Source organism: Myxocyprinus asiaticus, chromosome 31 (assembly GCF_019703515.2).
Source record: "Myxocyprinus asiaticus isolate MX2 ecotype Aquarium Trade chromosome 31, UBuf_Myxa_2, whole genome shotgun sequence".
Lineage (NCBI taxonomy): Eukaryota > Metazoa > Chordata > Actinopteri > Cypriniformes > Catostomidae > Myxocyprinus > Myxocyprinus asiaticus.
Genome location: NC_059374.1, coordinates 41,120,222 through 41,140,172, shown reverse-complemented (window position 1 = coordinate 41,140,172; position 19,951 = coordinate 41,120,222). Strand labels below are relative to the sequence as shown.

General features: G+C 39.5%; 1 protein-coding gene across 5 annotated transcripts in view; it reads right to left on the bottom strand.

The window, feature by feature from the left end:
- Window positions 1-19,951, bottom strand: part of LOC127422596 (gastrula zinc finger protein XlCGF57.1-like) — a 50,184-nt gene that overhangs the window by 5,694 nt on the left and 24,539 nt on the right. For 2 of the 5 annotated variants that reach the window (XM_051666258.1, XM_051666259.1), the window contains 3 exons: window positions 14,422-15,464; window positions 13,146-13,412; window positions 8,934-12,262 (listed from right to left, as the gene is read on the bottom strand). In XM_051666258.1, coding sequence (XP_051522218.1) covers window positions 10,893-12,262; window positions 13,146-13,230 — 1,455 coding nt within the window. In that variant the 5' untranslated portion in view covers window positions 13,231-13,412; window positions 14,422-15,464 and the 3' untranslated portion in view covers window positions 8,934-10,892. Of the gene's footprint in view, window positions 1-1,353; window positions 1,623-8,933; window positions 12,263-13,145; window positions 13,413-14,047; window positions 15,465-19,951 lie in introns of those variants that run through there. The other 3 variants (XM_051666256.1, XM_051666260.1, XR_007894197.1) reach the window with 3 other exon arrangements.

Here is a 19,951-nt window from a genome sequence, read left to right as displayed (position 1 = left end):
TGAACCCTAAACTATGTATTAATAAGTCCCCTTTCTGTTGATCAGATTGGATTGTGAGGGGGGTTAATGCACTCTTATATGAGGGTGGAGTATTGAGACCTTTTGAAAATTTGGTTCAACATTTTGGCAGATCTCAGTTTTATAAGTATTTACAGCTTTGCCACCTACTCTGCACTGTTTTTGGGAGTGGCACGCACCCCCCTAAAGCAGCAGATACTCTGGGAGTGGAGATTGCTGCTTTTGGGAAGGGTCATGAGGCATCAGTGTATTACTCCCTGCTAATTCAGAGTCTGGGGGACGGAACTTTGAATTCTCTCAAAAGATTATGGGAGAAAGAGCTAAACTTGACATTGGGGGAGGGGGTGTGGGCTAGGATCCTAAAAAACATCAAGTCTGCATCTAGAGATGCAAGGGTGTGTCTGATGCAATTTAAGATTTTGCATCGATTTTATCGGACCCCCTCTAGATTGAATAGGTTTGGTCTAAAAGACATCCCCACCTGCTGGCGATGCCAATCAGAAGACGGGGACACAACCCATGTTTTTTGGGGATGTGTTGGGATCCAGGAGTTTTGGTGGAGGGTTCAGAGCTTTGTGTGTGATGTAGTGGACACTCAGTTTTTCGTTTTGCCCCAGACTGTGTATTTTGGGTGATGGGGCGGTCCTGAATATAGGTGATAAATATATAAAAATCTAGGTCCTAACCAGCATGATGATTGGCAGACAGGTAATTCTCAGGGGATGGAAGTCAACTGATGTGCCCTCATTTCATGAGTGGTCTACCGAGATAGGCAGGGTAGCAGCATTTGAGGAGATAGCATGTAGAAGGCTAGGCAACCTGGATTTGTACATCAGGAAATGGGGCAGCTATTTTTCCTTTTTGGAAGGCTCTCGGGGAGGGGCAATGGAGAGAGAGACTAGTGGTTTTTTTCTTTTTCTTTTTTTTTCTTATGTTTCTAAATATTTTCTGCTGTTTTATTGTCTATATGTGTGTCTTTGTCAATTGTCTTTTGACCACTGGGGTGCTCGTTTGTGTCGGGTTGGGGTGGTTGTTAATGTTTGGGGGGAAAAGTTGTGATTTAATGTGGTTTGATTCTGCATTTTCTGTCTATTTTATTTGGTGCATGGAATCAATAAAAATTGTTAATAACAAAAAAAAAAAAAAAAGAACATCTGTTTGGGAAAACATTTATCTCACTTTTAGCGCCACACAGTGGACATTTCATTTTGGAACTGCCGCGAAACATGTAATGAACCACTTAATATCATTTTGCAAAAGTTTCACCACAGTCACAGAGATCAGATTGAATGTTCCTCAACAGTCAGTCATGAAAAATTAAAAATGGACACCAACCTCTTTGTTCCTCAGTATCTTTATGTTTTATGTTGTATGGCTCTGGATTACTCATGTCCTCTCTTTTCTCTTGAACAAGCTCAGTCTTTATTATAGTACCTCACACAGATTTCAGTTGTTGCATCTAGAGTTCTTCCTGCTGGTCTGAAGCACTTCTTCACTTGTAGGATGATGGGAATATTCACAGTATTTATTGGTGAATTGTTGTGGTAGTGGCTTCACTGAAGGTGTGAATTGTGATCACTGTGAGATATTGAGGCCCAAACCATCTGCGACAATAAAAACAAGTAAGAACAGAATCAGAATGAGCTTTATTGCCAAGTGTGCTCAAGTACACAATAATTTTTTTTGGGTGATAGGAGATACAAGCAAGTGCACACAGAACATTACAGTGAGAACATTCACAATTCCTGACATTTTTCATAGAAAACATTCCCTGTCTTAGGTCAGTTAGGATCACTACTTTATTTTAAGAATGTGAAATGTCATAATAATAGTAAAGATAGTTATTTATTTCAGCTTTTATTTCTTTCATCACATTCCCAGCAGGTCAGAAGTTTACATACACTTTGTTAGTATTTGGTAGCATTGCCTTTAAATTGTTTATCTTAGGTCAAACTTTTTAGGTAACCTTCCACAAGCTTCTCACAATAAATTGCTGGAATTTTGTCCCATTCTTCCAGACAGAACTGGTGTAACTGAGTCAGGTTTGTAGGCCTCCTTGCTCGCACATGCTTTTTCAGTTCTGCTCACAAATGTTCTATCAGAATGAGGTCAGGGCTTTGTGATGGCCACTCCAATACCTTGACTTTGCTGTCCTTAAGCCATTTTGCCACAACTTTGGAGGTATGCTTGCAGTCATTGTCCATTTGGAAGACCCATTTGTGACCGAGCTTTAACTTCCTAGCTGATGTGTTGAGATGTTGCTTCAATATATCCACATCATTTTCCTTCCTCATGATGCCATCTATTTTGTGAAGTGCACCAGTCCCTCATGCAGCAAAGCACCCCCACAACATGATGCTGCCACCCCATGCTTCACGGCTGGGATGGTGTTCTTCGGCTTGCAAGCATCACCCTTTTTCCTCCAAACATAACGATGGTCATTATGGCCAAACAGTTCAATTTTTGTTTCATTAGACCAGAGGACATTTCTCCAAATAGTAAGATCTTTGTCCCCATGTGCACTTGCAAACTGTAGTCTGGCTTTTTTATGGCGGTTATGGAGCAGTGGCTTCTTCCTTGCTGAGCAGCCTTTAAGGTTATGTCGATATAGGACATGTTTTACTGTGGATATAGATAATTGTCTACCTGTTTCCTCCAGAATCTTCACAAAGACCTTTGCTGTTGTTCTGGGATTGATTTGCACTTTTCGCACCAAACTACATTAATCTCTAGGAGACAGAATGCGTCTCCTTCCTGACCGATATGATGGCTGCGTGGTCCCATGGTGTTTATACTTGCGTACTATATACAGATGAACGTGGTACCTTCAGGCATTTGGAAATTTCTCCCAAGGATGAACCAGACTTGTGGAGGTCCAACATTTTTTTTCTGAGGTCTTGGCTGATTTCTTTTGATTTTCCCATGATATCAAGCAAAATTGCACTGAGTTTGAAGGCAGGCCTTAAAATACTTCCACAGGTACAGAACTGTGCAAAAGTCTTAGGCACATAAGATGTTTCACAAAAACATTTGTCTTAAGATGGTTATTTATATCTTCAGCTTTAGTGTGTCAATAGGAAATATAAATGTTAGACTCCCAAACATTACTTTTGCAAATAGAAAAGATTAGAATAGAAGAACAGGGAGCCCTGCAACAGATGTCATGGCCCCCACAAAGCCCTCCACTGAACATCGTGCCAGTCTGAGATTACAAAATGAGACAGAAGCAATTGAGACTTAATAGATAGAAGAACTGTGGCGAATTCTCCAAGAAGCTTGGAACATCCTATCTGCCAACAACCAAGAAAAACTGTGTCCAGGTGTACCTAGGAGAATTGGTGCTGTTTTAAAGGCAAAGGTGGTCACACCAAATATTGATTTAGCTTTTTTATGTTTACTGGACTTTGTATGACATTAAGTGATAAATGAAAACTATTTATGTCATTATTTTTTTAAGACATCCTCACTATGCAACATTTTTCACAAGTGCCTAAAACTTTTGCACAGTACTGTACATCTCCAATTCAGTACACCTCATATCAGAAGCTAATTGTCTAACGACTTGCCAAAACTATAGTTTGCTAATATGAAATCTGTGGAGTGGTTAAAAAATTTGTTTTAATGACTTCAGCCTAAGTGCATGTAAACTTCTGACTTCAACTGTAAAACAAGGTAAGAGTATATATAGATGTCCAAAAACATAGGACATATAACATAGAATGGTGTATGTAAAAGTGGTAATACATGTGCAAGGTAGGGGTATGTAGTTATTGAATTAAACATGAGTGAATTTACATATGTACATGACATATTTATACATTATTGCACTATGGGAATCCTGAAGGCAGTTTAATTGTTCATGTGGTAAATGGTCTGAGGGTAAAAAGTGTTCTTGTGCCTGGTTGTCCTGGTGCTGAGTGCTCTGTAGCGCCGGCCAGAGGGCAACAGTTCAAAAAGGAAGTGGGCAGGGTGTGTGTTGTCCAGAGTGATTCTACCTGCACGTTTCCTCTCTCTGGAGACATACAGGTCTTGAAGGGTGGGCAGGGAGGCACCAATAATCCTCTCAGCAGTCCTGACTGTCCATTGTAGTTTCCTTCTGTCTGATTTGGTGGCTGAACCAAACCAGACAGTTATAGATGTACACAGGACAGACTCAATGACAGCTGAGTAGAACTGAGTCTGCAGCTCCAGTGGCAGGTTCGACTTCCTCAGCTGGCAAAGGAAGTACAACCTCTGTAATCTATTGACGATCTGTGTGAAGATGGGGGCCAGTTGGTCAGCGCAGACTTTCAGACAGGCAGGTGAGACACCATCTGGGCGTGAAGCTTTTCTAGTATTTTGTTTCTGGAAGACTCGGCAAACATCCTCCTCACAGACCGTAAGTGCAGGTTGAGTAGCAGGAGGGGGGTTCCAGGAGGTGTTGGTGTGTGTGTGAAGTAAAGATCAGAGCAGGGGATGGGTGTGAGACTGGGCTTTTCAAACCTGCAGTAAAACACATTCAGTTCATCAGCCATTTATTGATTCTCTACAGAACGAGGGGGAGGTGTCTTATACTTGGTAATACTTTTCAGGCCTTTCCACACAGATGCAGGATTGTTGGCTGAAAACTGGTTTTTTAGCTTCTCAGAGTAGCTTCTTTTAGCCACTCTGATTTCCTTAGTGTGTTTCTGGCCTGGTTGTACAATATTGTATCCCCACTTCTGTAAGCATCCTCTTTGGCATGATGAAGCTGTCTGAGTTTTCCTGTAAACCATAGTTCATCGTTATTGAATGATAAAAATGTCATAGTAGGGATGCACACATTCTCACAGAAACTGATATATGATGTCACAGTATCTGAGCTCGTCCAGGTCTGTGGCTGCAGCTTCAAAAACACTCCATTCAGCGCAGTCAAAGCAGGCTTATAGTTCTAGCTCTGCTTCATTAGTCCATCTCTTTACAGTCCTTACTACAAGCTTAGCTGATTTTAGTTTCTGCTTATAGGTCGGGAGAAGATGAACCAGACAGTGATCAGAGAGTCCTAAAGCTGCACGTGGGACAGAGCGATATTCATCCTTTACAGTGGTGTAGAAGTGGCCCAGTATATTTCTTTCTCTGATGGGGCATGTGATGTGTTATTTGTATTTTGGCAATTCACGGGTGAGGTTAGCTTTATTAAAATCTCCCAGAATAATGATAAGAGAGTCTGGGTGTTGTTGCTCTGTGTCTGTGATGTAATCAGCCAGCTGTTGCAATGCAGCATTCATGCATGCTTGTGGCAGGATGTACACACTCACCAGAATAAACGAGGAAAACATCCACGGTGAGTGGAAAGGATTACAGTTGATGAAGGGCACTTCTAAATTAGGACAGCACATCTTCTTCAATGTTGCTACATCTGTACACCAACTTTTGTTGATGTAAAAGCATGTTCCACTGCCTCTCGTTTTCCCAGATGATTCTGCAACGCGATCCGCTCTGAACAGCCGGAAGCCCGGCAGATGTAGCGCACTGTCTGGGATGGCTTCATTCAGCCAGATTTCCGTGAAACACAGAGCAGCGGAGTTAGAAAAGTCCTTAATTGTTTGAGTGAGCAGAAGCAGTTCATCCATTTTGTTGGCGAGGGATGAACACTCGGCAGCAGAATCCTAAAGCTGCATTGACGAAGCTTCACAAGTGTGGCGGTGCGCTTCCCTCGCTTGTGCCTCTTGGAGCACTTGTAGAGCAACACTGCGCCTCCAACTAAGATGTTTAATAAAACGTCTGAATAATCAAACACCGGCAAAAAATTATCAGGTATGCTCTGCCAAATATTCAGCAGTTCATCCCTAGTGAAACTGATTGGGAAAGAGTGACAAAAAACATGACAAACAAACAAATGTAACAAAAACGCTAGACAGCTCCACACCGAAGCAGCCATCTGCGGCGCCATCTTGTATCTACAAGATGTAATGAAGGATATATTTTGTTTAAAGCCATATATAACATATGGATGAAGAAATGCCAAAATTAAACGAAACTGGAAAAAATATCAAATATAGTGTAGGAATAAATAAATACAGACATGAACGTAGAAATAAGTGCAGATTTTGTTCCCCCAAAACCAACAAATAGGGCACAACAGGACTAAAGGCACACCTTAAGGAAAATTAGCTTTTTTTCTGGTCACAAAAAGTATCAAGAATGGAGCGACAAAATTTGTGTGAAAAAAAAATTATAACAACGGAAGCTTGTTTTGATTAAAAAGTTTTTAAAAAAAGGTGGTATGGGAGCCTTTTACCACACACTTGGGGTAAAAGGCCCCTATGGGGGTTATAATGATTTTGCATAGATACAGGGGCAATAGTTATAGTGCAAAAGTGGTCAACTAATGCAAAGATATTTGAGAACGAATGATGCTTTTTTTTTAATAATGCTTATTCAAAATAATTACTTCAGAAAAGGGTGCACGGTTTCCTGTTAATTTCAAACACATCTGGCATTTGATTACATTTCAAGTATTCTATAAACATATTAATCTCCACTGGTATTGGATATATTGGAGTCAATATTGAGCCCACTTTGAACATTTTTCATAACAAATCTATTCACCCCACTTACAGTCAAAAACAGTGTGTTTTACAGGGGCTTTTAGTCCCTGCAACGGGGGCGTTTTACCCCAAATACCATCCTTTCACTTATTGGTCATTAACTTTTTTTTTGGACTGGGATTCGTCCTCCGGCACCCGGACTGAGGCGAATCACTACGTGACCACAAGGACTTAAAAGCACATTGGGAATTGGGCGTTCCAATTTGGGAGAAAAAGGGGAAAAATCCCCCTTATTTTCATTGGCTAGCCTACATAAATTTGCAAAAAAATAATTATTTTATTTGATCCCCTTTTTTCCCAATTTGGAATGCCCAATTCCCACTTCTTTGTAGGTCCTCGTGGTGGCACGGTTACTCACCTCAATCCGGGTGGCGGAGGACAAGTCCCAGTTGCCTCCGCTTCAGAGACCATCAATCCACGCATCTTATAATGTGGCTTGCTGTGCACAACACCGTGGAGACTCCCAGCATGTGGAGGCTCATGCTACTCTCCGCGATCCACGCACAACTTACCATGTGCCCCATTGAGAGCGAGAACCCCTAATCGCGACCACAAGGAGGTTACCCCATGTGACTCTACCCTCCCTAGCAACCGGGCCAATTTGGTTGCTTAAGAGACCTGGCTGGAGTCACTCAGCACACCCTGGATTCGAACTCGCAACTCCAGTGGTGGTAGTCAGCATCAATACTCGCTGATCTACCCAGGCCCCATCAGAATTTGCAACATTTTAAAAAATATTAAAAATGAGATCAAATTGCTTCAGAATCAACCACATGCAATGATCTTATGGATCAGGAAATCGTTTCAGTGCATAGTGAGAAACAGATGTTTAGGAAAGTGCTGTGGTAGTTTTTGTTGCTATTTAGTGTTTTGGGAGAAAATAAAAAAAGCCTTTAACCCTGCGGGGCCTTTAGCTCCATTGTACCCTAGCTAAATGTCAGCTTGAATTAATTCCCATTTTGAGTTATCTTCTAACTTGAGTTCTTGTCACTGGGTTTTAGTTTTGTTTAACATGAAACATGATTTATCGCAGACTACCGTTCAAAAGTTTGAAATCACTAAGACGGTTTTGTTCTTGAAAGAAATTGGAGTTTCTGTTCACCAAGGATACATTAAACTGATCAAAAATACTGCCGAAAACATAAGCAGTGTAGAAAATAATTTTGACGTCTTGAAATAGATGTTTTCTATTTCTGTTTATTTTAAAATTAAATTTTTGCCTATGATGGCCCCATTTTCAGCAGTCATTTCTGGAGTCTTAAAATAATGTGTCACATAATCCTTAAGTATGCTAATCTGTGCTAATTTGATACTCAAGGAACTATTCTTGTAAATAGAACAGTTGACAACGGATGTGCTAGTTAATGATACGTATGAACGTTGCAATATAGTGTATTTTGTAAGTTGCTTTAGTATCGACTTGCATTTCCTGCAAGTCGCTTTACATTTCCAAGTCAAATTTGGGTTTTAAAAATGGCCAGAAACAGCCAAATTTATCTAAAAATGCATCAGAATGTTGTTGTTTTTTTTAAGACATGAACCCTATTCCATGCACTGCTGTCTTGAAAAAAGAAATCAAATGGATGTGACCTGGACAGAGAGAGAAGTGGGCAGCCCAGGAGCACAACAACAAGTGGACAAGTACATCAGAGACTCTAGACTGAGAAACAGACTCCTCACAGACCCTAAACTAGCATCTTCAATTACCAGTACATGCCAAAAAACATGCAGTTTCATCGGAAACATTAAAGAGAAGACTCCTGGATGTGGGCAGTTTTAGATGTGAAAAACATATCTGAAACTGAAAAATAAAAAGTGTAGAGAAAGGTATGGTAAATGATTCGAAATGAGTATTATGGATGTATCCAAATTTGAAGTGTTGAGCTGTTGGTAGAAAAGTCTGACCATAGGTCCGTGAAAAGTATTGTACAAAACATTGACATCTCTGAGAAGGGCTACAAAAAACAGGGGATGAAAGTTCACGTATCTGAATAAACTGACTAACTAAAAGGTGTTACTGCTGCAAGTGGAGGATTCTTGGATGAACAGAAGGAGCATTTATTTAAATAGAAATAGTCATTTGTAACAATAAATGTCTTTACTATAATTCTTGATCAATTTAAAGCATCCTTGGTGAAGAAAATTACAAATTTCTTTAAAAAACAAACAAATATCATGTTAATTCCTAACTTTTGAATGGTAGTGTAAATAAATGTTAAGAGACTTGTGCCAGTGCAGATTCCTCAACAAAATAAAAGTACTTGCTGGCCCTATATAATGAGAAAGATCAAATTAAAATTGCACTGATAGCATCTTTATTTAATATGCAATCTAAGTGGTTGTACAGATAAAGTGTTACTGTAAACATTTAAATACTTTGTCTTGTCTTGTTATACAGAGGTAGTAATATATTTTGACTAGATATCAAGTGGTGATATTTACATATACATAGTGTTGCAGTTTGCTTCAGACTTTTCATGACACCAATTAAATATGCTTAATATAACAATTTACAGATCTTAAATCACCAAAATTGATTTGGTGAAAACAGGGAATTATTCGTGTGAAACAAAGAGGCTTTTCAGCAGCTCCATTAAAAGTGATGGCCCTGGCATGGCTGGACCTGGCAAATGCCTATGGTTTGGTTCACACCACCTCGTGAGCCATGTTCTGGAGTTTTTCCATGTACCAGAGTGTATTAGGAGCTTGGAAGACAGTTACTATGGGGACCTGAACATATGTCAACTGGCTGGCAGCAATTGAAAAAGGAATTGCAATGGGATATTCAATCTCTCCCATTCTGTTCACAGCTGCATTTGAGATCATCCTAATTGGTGCCAGACAGAGGAATCTGTGCACAGTCTGGGGTGAGATTGCCAGCACTGGACAGCTATATGGACGATGGCACAAGCATCCTCCAGACTGCTGCATGTACACACAGACTCATGAAAAGGCTAAAAGAGCTATTGGCATGTGCCAAGATGAAAATTAAGCCAACATAATAACATAGACTTTCCATTTGTAAGGGAGTTAGGAGCAACCAGATAGCGTTTGAGGTGGATGGGAAAAGAATCCTGGTGCTGGCAGAGCAGCCTATTCGAAGTTTAGGGGGAGAATACACAGCAGATCTTAAAGATAAACATATGGCTTAAAGTGCTTATATTGTTTCTCACCAAAACCTAACAGACTCCTTCGGAAGACTTTAAATTTGATGCATGAACAAGCTGCATGGCTACTTTTGTAATACTTTTGGATCCTTTTTAAGCTTTAAAGAGTGGCGCTATCCACTGTCATTGTATTGAAAAGACAGACAGTGATATTCATTAAAATATCAAATATTCAGTTGTTTAGGGCACTGATCAGGGAGTCGGCCATTTCTAGGGCTTTCAATGAATTTCCATTTAATTATAAATTGGAAAAGATCTGCAACCTTATTTGTTTCTCATAATTCATGTACAGTCAGCACATGTGGCCTTTTGAGACATTTGAATGACAGTAATGAACTACATTCAAGCAAGAACTCACACACATCGCAGATTGACTGATTTATGCAAACTAATTACACAGCAGGAATACTGGTATGACAAAAATGACATTTTTCCACATCCATATGTTCATCCACACTGTAAGAGTTGTGGACAAGCTAAATTTCCAAACACAAAATCACTTTTTTTGCTTAATCACACTTAAACTCAGTGCAAGCAAGTCTTTTAATTTATAAATGCCTTTTAATGGCTATAATTAAACAAATCAAGTTGTTAGAGATATAGATGGAGTTATAATAGACTGAATAATGTTTGCCAAATGATTCAATTAATACAAGTCATTGCTAATCCCCAACATAAAAGTAAAAGATCCTACAAAACTCAACAGCAACACATACATTTTCTGAACTAAAACAGTGACAACACTTAACGCAACTTCTTAGACGATATCTTCTTTTGTGAGAAGCTTGTGCATTATATACCAAGTCATCTGAGGACATTCAATCACTTTGAACCATGAACAATCTTTATTAAGTCAAATAAGATCATTAATAAAGTCTATAAACAGCACTGAAATCCAATGACAGCTATGTTGATAACGTCAATTCACTGGTACTGGCGACATGACGTTGAAGTGAGTCTCTATGTACTGACATTGTAAGTCAGCAAACAGGACGTTCATTTAATTCTCTTCTTGTGTTCCGCAGAAAGAAAGTAATCGGGAATGACAAGAGGGCAAATTATTTTCAGCTGAACGAAGCCTTTAATCTCATGCTATTTACTGGAAAGTGTTGTTCACTTTTACAGTTTTACAGACTCCTTAATCGGTTGAAACTTTGGAGGGCATATGGGAAGGTTTCTCTCTTGTATGCACTTTCACATGTGATTTCAGGTGTCGTGACATAGTGAATCTCTTGTCGCAATGTGAGCACTTGTACGGTTTTTCTCCAGTATGAACTCTCTCATGTGATTTCCGTTGCACTGAATAGGCAAAACTCTGGTCACAATGTGAACACTTGTAAGGTTTCTCTCCAGTATGAATTCTCATGTGTGGTTTCAATTGGTTGGCTGCAATGAAGCCCTTTCCACACACAAAGCACACATGATCTCTCTCACCGGTATGTATTTTCTGATGATCTTTCCAATAGCTCAGCTTTAAAAAACTCTTTCCACAAAATGAACACAAGTGTGGCCTTTCATTTGTATGAACTTTAAGGTGTGCTGTTAGCCATGACTGCATTATAAATTTTTTACCACAGTGATCACAGTTAAATGGCTTTTCACCAGAGTGACTGCGGAGATGACTTGTGAGACTGTATGCACGGGTGAAACTTTTTCCACACAGATGACATGTGTAAGACTTCTCTCCAGTGTGAATTCTCATGTGACACTTGAGGTGTTCTTTTAGTCTGAAACTCGTTCCACATTGAGTGCATTTAAAAGTCTTCTCTCCAGTGTGAAACCTCATGTGACAATTAAGATTTGATTTACGCGAAAAACTCTTTCCACACTGAGGGCACATGTAAGGCTTCTCTCCAGTGTGAATTTCCATGTGACTTTTCAGCAGTTCTTTTGCTCTGAAACTCTTTCCACACTGAGAGCAGATGAACGGCTTTTCTCCAGTGTGAATTCTCAAGTGACTATCAAGGTTTGCTTGACGTGTAAAACTCTTTCCACATGTATGGCAGATGAACTTCTCTCCAGTGTGAGTTCTCATGTGAGTATTAAGGGTTCCTTTACGTGTAAAACTCTTTCCACACTGAGGACATGTGTAAGGCTTCTCTCCGGTGTGAATTTTCATGTGACTGTTCAGCTGTTCTTTTGCTCTGAAACTATTTCCACACTGATGGCAGGTGAACGGCTTCTCTCCAGTGTGAATTCTTATGTGAATATTAAAGTATTCTTTACGTGCAAAACTCTTTCCACACTGATGGCAGATGAACTTCTCACCAGTGTGAATTCTCATGTGTTTCTTAAGGTTTTTTTTAAGTGTGAAACTCTTTCCACACTGAAGGCAGTTGAAAGAGTTTTTGGCTTCTGTTCTTTGAGTTGACTCTTGAGAGAATTTCTTCTCAGTCTCTGAGCAACTAGAAGATTCTTCTTCTTGTAAGAAGTTTGAAGATTTCTGATTCTGACGTTTCTCCTCCACCTTATTCAGTTCTTGACTTTCCACTTTCACTTCCATGATGTCTAAAATAAACATTAAATTCCCAAATTAAACAAGCACAAATGCGAAAGGAAACAAAATAAACATGAATAGCAGAAAGTAACAGATGTCAGTTTATATTTCTATGTGATCCTAGATTGGAAAATGTCATTTTCACATGACAGTAATTTGAAAACCTGGTAGACAACTTCTATACAAGTTTAAGATCTATGTGCATTTAGTATCTCATGTAATTGTATGGTTATGTTCATTTAACAATTTTTGTTATTTGATTAATCGTTAACCCTTTACAAAAATACCACACTTTTTATACTAAATGTGGTGTATTAAATGAAAAGATGAAATTATAATCAGTCTGTTGAGTTCATTACTTGGCCAGTTGGAGTCGCCATTCACACACACACACACACCAGTAAAAGAGTATGTACGTACAGTCAAGGGCGTACGGATGGTGCGCACATATTTATGGCAAGTTCATCTGATAGAGCGTTGCGCTTGCGATACAAAGGACTGGTGTACGAATCCTGAAGAGAATGCGAGTTGACATGTGAACCGAAAGTGTCATAGAAGCACCACAAAATATCGTGGTTCCGTCAGTAATTGCGTTTTTCATCTGAAATGTGCTTTTTATGACACTATCATTAAGGTTTAGAGTAGGGAGGTCAGTTTTGTTGATTTAAAACTCAATAGAGCTTTAACCTTAAAAAACCTCATCAGTTTGGGAGAACATTTAACTCGCTTTTAGCACCACACAGTGGACATTTCAGCTCGGAACTACCGCAAAATGTGTAAGGAACGCATTTAATATAATTTTGCAAAAATGTCACCACAGTCACATAATTTTCAGGAGATCGGGTTGAATGTTCATCAACAGTCAATAATGAAGGATGAAAAATGGACACCAACCTCTTTGTTCCTCTGTATCTTTATGTTTTATGTTGTATGGCTCTGGATCACTCATGTCCTCTCTCTGCTCTTCAACAAACGCCATCCTTTATCCAAGTACCTCACACAGATTTCAGTTGTTGCACCTGTAGTTCTTGTAGCTAGTCTGAAGTACTTCTTCTCTTGTAGGATGATGGGAATAGATCTATTCTCTATATTATTGGTGAATTGTTGTGGGAGTGGCTTCACTGAAGGTGTGAACTCTCATCGTTGTGAGTCCCAAAGGATCTGCCAAAATAAACACAACTCCTTCTATACAAATTCTGTGTTATCTTATGTTGGCTTGACAAAGCCAACATACTCTTATAGCTCTTCTGAATCTTAACTAAATTCTTCCTGTGTGACACCTTTATACCTGAAGAACAATTTTGTAAGAATCTCCCTGGAAGGCCCCCAATACAAGACATACCGGATATCCCAAATAAACAAGACATTGAGAACATCCCTGTATGTTTTTCCTTTGATCAATTGTTGGTTGCTCTGAGTTTATGACCCCTTTGGTTCACACCTTTATAGACACCTATACAGGTGCATTTGCAACAATGTAGGAAAGACTACACAGTTATTCCTGTTGTTTTAACCCTAATACACTGACTACAATAAACATAAATCCTAACATAGCCTCTATTACTCAAGTGCTTTGAGTCTCATACATTTTTGTTAGATAAAACAGCAACAACAGTGAGTATCAGGGTCATAATTTGATATTCCACTATATTTTCAGAGTTTGGACATGAACTTTATTACCACCTGCTGTTGAAATCTCCAAAATGCAAATGCAGGAACTGATTTTAGACTTTGTGCTGAGATAAGATGCGTTTCTCAGACGTCTTAGAACAATTACCAATTTCTGAAGAAAATAGCAAACTGTGCTTTGCGCCACTTTATTAACATACAATACACCCACAGATAGCACAAACACTCCCACCCAAGGCCACTTGCATTGGGACGAAAATTGCGCTTAGAATTAGCACTCATGAAAGGCGTAGCACACGGTCATTGGTCATAATCTGACCAATATGCGAAGATACACAAAAGAGTTTGAAACAGATAAAAGTGATATTATTTTGAGCTCAATGACTTCAGGTTAACAAATTCACAGGCCAGACATAGTAACATCTTTTATGCCTTTATCTGAACAGAGTAGCATTTGCATATATAAAATTGACCAACAACTTTAAAAAGAAACATTAAGTTGTATAGCGTGTGCTACTATGTGTTGTTGTTGGTAACATACCTCTGCGGTGGCAATAATGCGGTCATATTCTTGATTGTTCTTTTCCACTAGTAAATGTTGTCCAGCACCCATCCACAGATGAAATAATACATGATTTTAGAGACTTGAATATCTTGTGTAAGCATTAACAGTGTGTATGAAGTATTGAGGATATTCCAGCATGTGGGCAATATCAGAAACAAAAGCGTTTTTCCTACAAAGTTAGAAGAATCCAATCCACCAATTTAAGCTACACTATGTAAGATGAAATGTAATATCTATAAAGTCTTAGAGTGATCATTGTGTAGTTTGCTTAAATATGATTGTAAATTGTGTATAAAAAGTAAATAATTAAATCATAATTGTATTTATAACCCCAATGAGCAAGCTGAAGGCGAATGTGGCAATAAAACTCCATAAGATGTTGGTTAATGGAGAAAAATAACCTTGGGAGAAACCAGACTCACTGTGGAGGCCAGTTCCCCTCTGGTTAACATCATGAATATAATGCCAATATTAGTTATGTATGTGCAGTGCAGGTCATGGTTTAAAAATAGTAAACTAAGTAAGTGTTAAGGGCCAGTGTTTAAACAAAGATTTTGTATGAACTGTAAGATGAATGACTAATGTCTTTGAAGTTCAGCCTGGATTAAATGCAGAAGTTCACATTGATGTATTGTCCTTTGTTAGTCGGCTGATGAAGGCTTATGTTGACAAATAATTAAAAGTCTATGTATTCCATTTTAAGAGTGTAGTCCATCATTAGACCAAGGTGATGCAGGCAGAGATCAGTGAGGTGCATCGCAGTTCAACCAGCAAGTCATTTCGGTGAGGTCTATCCTAAGTCCAAGGTTCATGCAATGGCATATGAAGTATCCCATGTCTTATGGTTGGAGTTGGCATCAGTTCATCCCCTGAAATCCATCGTAACAGACTGAAGTGATGTCTGGCTGGCACCGGCTGCATTTAGTAGCCATCACTCAGAGACACATAGCAGTGGAGTCCGACACCAAGCTGGAACGGAGGTGGATCTGGCCGGATCTGGTAACCTCGGGATATGAATCCTGAGGTTGAGACAGGAAAACAAATAGAATAATATTAGCGTAGATGCCATAAAATGTTTTGCAGAGTTATAGAGCATGATAAATGTTTCTGGTTCCGGCAGACATAACTAAAGCAGCAAGTTGATGTATAAATTAGGTGTATGCCTGGCTAAATAGATCAGTCTTTAGTCTAAACTAAAACTGAGTGAGTGTGTCTGCATCCCAAACAGCGTTAGGGAGGCTATTCCATAGTTAAGGAGCCAAATAGGAAAATAATCTACCTCCTTTTGTGAATTTTGATATTCTAGGAACTATTAACAGGCCAGAATTTTGTGATCGTAATGAACGTGATGGAATGTAGCGTGGTAGAAGGTCACTTAAGTACTGTGGAGCTAGACCATTCAAAGCTTTGTACATAGTTAACAAAATTTTTACATTAATACGAAATTTAACAGGTAGCCAATGTAACGATGATAAAATTGGGCTAATATGATCATATTTTTGGTTCTAGTCAGCACTCTGGCTGCTGCATTTTGAACCAATTGAAGTTTATTTATTGAACGTGCAGGACATCCTCCCAATAATGCATTACAGTAATCTATCAATCAAATATAACACCTAAGTTCTTCGCTGTAGAAGTCGATGTAACAGTACATCCACTGAGAGTCAAATTATATTTTAGCGGTTTATTTTTAGAGGTTTTTGGTCCAATAATTAGTACCTCTGTTTTATCGGAATTGAATAGAAGGAAATTTCTGACCATCCAATCTTTGATTTCATTGATACACTGCTAATTTGTGAAATTTCATCAGGTTTAGAAGAAATATAAAGTGGGGTAACGTCGGCATAACAGTGGAAACTTATTCCACGATTCCTGATAAAGCATGTATAAGGAGAAAAGCAGAGGCCCTAAAACTGATCCCTGTGGCACTCCATACTTAACTTTTGCTTGATTTGACAATTCCTCGTTTACACAGACAAAGTGGAAGCGGTCTGCTAAACAGGATCTAAACCATGCTAATGCAAGTCCATAAATGCCAGTATAATTCTCAAGCCTATTCAAGAGAATGTTGTGATCTGTGGTGTCGAAGGCAGCACTAAGATCTAAAAGCAGTAGAAGAGAAATGCAGCGTCGATCAGATGATAAGAGCAAGTCACTTGTAACTCTGATAAGTGCAGTCTCTGTACTGTGATGGGGCCTAAATCCTGACTGAAACTGTTCATATATACTATTTCTCTGTAGAAATGAACATAGTTGGAAGGACACTACACTTTCTAGTATGTTCGACATAAACAGGACATTTGAAATTGGTCTATAATTAGGCAATTTTCCAGGATCAAGCTGTGGCTTCTTAATAAGCGGTTTGATTACTGACAAGTTTTTTGGGACATGTCCTAAGGACAGCGAGGAGTTAATAATATTAATCAGAATCAGAATGAGCTTTATTGCCAAGTATGCTTACACATACAAGGAATTTGTCTTGGTGACAGAAGCTTCCAGTGCACTAACAATACAACAACAAGACAAAGATAATAATAAAAAAATAGAATAAAAATAAAAAGTGAACAGAAAATATAAGTATATATAGAAATACACAATAAGACAAAATACATATATATTTACATGTATGTATGTACAAATACAAATATATTGTATACAGATGCAAGGGAATGTATGGCAGAAGAGGTAGGGTATGTTGGATAAATATAAATAGAATAAGCTGTGTATTGCACATAATTATTGCTCAATGGGGTAGTTTTAACCGCTCATGAGATGGATAGTCTGAGGGAAAAACTGTTCCTGTGCCTGACAGTTCTGGTGCTCAGTGCTCTGTAGCGCCGTCCAGAAGGCAACTGTTCAAAAAGGTAGTGGGCTGGGTGAGTGGGGTCCAGAGTGATTTTTCCAGCCCTTTTCCTCACTCTGGAAGTGTACAGTTCTTGAAAGGAGGGCAGGGGGCAACCAATAATCCTCTCAGCAGTCCAAACTGTCCTTTGTAGTCTTCTGATGTCCGATTTCATAGCTGAACCAAACCAGACAGTTACTGAAGTGCAGAGGACAGACTGCTGAGTAGAACTGTATCAGCAGCGCCTGTGGCAAGTTGAACTTCCTCAGCTGGCGAAGGAAGTACAACCTCTGCTGGGCCTTTTTCACAATTTGGGTCTCCCACTTCAGGTCCTGTGAGATGGTAGTGCCCAGGAACCTGAATGACTCCACTGCTGCCACAGTGCTGTTTAGAATGGCGAGCGGGGTCTATGTTGGGGTGTTCCTCCTAAAGTCCACTATCATCTCCACTTTTTTGAGCGTGTTCAGCTCCAGGTTGTTTTGACTGCACCAGTGAGCCAGCCGCTCAACCTACCTTCTGTATACAGACTCATCGTCATCTTGAATGAGGCACACATCCCTGGGGGGCACCAGTGCTGATAGTACATGTGCTGGAAGTGAATTTCCCCTGTCTCTTAGGCCTTTCCACACTGCTGCAGGGTCGTTAGCTGAAAACTTGTTTTTCAGCTTATCAGAGTAGCTTCTTTTAGCCACTCTGATTTCCTTATTCAGTGTGTTCCTGGCCTGATTGTACAAGATTTTATCCCCACTTCTGTAAGCATCCTCTTTGGCCTGACAAAGCTGCCTGAGTTTTACTGTAAACCATGGTTTGTCACTGTTGTATGTTAAATAAGTCCTAGTAGGAATGAACTTATCCTCACAGAAACTGATATATGATGTCACTGTATCTGTGAGCTCGTCCAGATTGGTGCCTGCAGCCTCAAATACACTCCAATCAGTGCAGTCAAAGCAGGCTTGTAGTTCCAGCTCTGCCTCATTGGTCCATCTCTTTATAGTCTTTACAACAGGTCTAGCTGATTTTAGTTTCTGCCTGTATGTTGGAAGAAGATGAACCAGACAGTAATCAGAGAGTCCCAAAGCTGCTCTAGGGACAGAGCGATATGCATCCTTTATTGTTGTGTAGCAATGATCCAATGCATTTCTGTCTCTGGTGGGGCATGTAATGTGCTGTCTGTATTTTGGCAGTTCACAGGTGAGGTTAGCTTTATTAAAATAATAATATAGAATAATAAGTGAATAATAATAAGTGGATAATAATCCACTTATTATTATTATAATCAACAGAATAATTAAGATGTTCTGAGATCACAGGGAATATCTCTTTTAAGAGCTTAGTTGGTATTGGATCTAACATACATGTTGTGGCTTTTGATGTTTCAATAGGTTTTGTTAGCTCTTCATGACCTATGACAGCGAAGGATTGAAGTAGCTCGTGAGGAAAATTAAGAGATACTGTTTTCTGTGGTACTGTGACAGACGATTGCATAATTCTACTTGTCTTTCCAGCCCAACTGCTCGAATTTCTGCCTGCCTGGCGGACATATCGGCCTGGATGAAGGAGCACCACCTGCAACTCAACCCAGCCAAGACTGAACTCCTTGTCTTTCCAGCCAACCCTGCTGTTGAACACAACATCACCGTGCAGCTGGGTGCAACTACAGTAACGCCTTCCAAATCGGTCAGAAATCTAGGGGTAACCATTGACAACAGACTAAATTTCACAGACCAAATCTCAAAGACCGCAAGATCATGTAGATTTACACTCTACAATATCAGGAAGATAAGACCCTTCCTTTCTGAACATGCCACACAACTGCTTGTCCAGTCACTTGTCATAACTAGACTGGACTACTGTAATGCTCTCATTGCAGGCCTCCCTGCATGTGCAACTAAACCCCTCCAAATGATCCAGAATGCAGCAGCACGTCTGGTCTTTAATGAACCAAAGAGAGCACATGTTACACCACTCCTTGTCTCTCTCTCCACTGGCTGCTGGTTGATGCACGTATCAAATTCAAGGCTCTGATGCTGGCATACAGAAGAGTCACTGGGTCTGCTCCAGCATACCTAAAATCATTTATGCCGAGCTACGCGCCCACTAGAAGCCTGCGCTCGGCTAAGGAACGTCGCCTTGTTGTACCAACACAAAGAGGCACCAAAACACTTTCCCGGACTTTCAGCTTCATCATACCACGATGGTGGAATGACCTTCCCAACTCCATCCGTGAAGATGACTCACTCTCTGTCTTCAAAAAATGACTAAAAACACATCTTTTCCATGAGCACTTAACCAGTCATTGAAGAAAAAACAAACAAAAAAAAAAATTCCTGTTGCACTTTATTCTGTTTTGAATACTATTATGATGCTAGTGATACTTTGTAATACAGCACTTTTCATACCACTGTCTCCTAAGATGATTTGCTTATGTTTTCCTCTTTTGTAAGTCGCTTTGGATAAAAGCGTCTGCCGAATGAATAAATGTAAATGTAAATGTAATTCCAATTTTTTTCTGATTATATACATTTTATCAGTAAAGAAATTTATGAAGTCATTACTATCGTGCTGCGACGGAAAATCTGGTTCAGTCGAGGCTTTATTCCTAACCATTTTAGCCACAGTAAATAAACACCTAGGATCGTTGTGGTTATTTTTGTATGAGCTTGC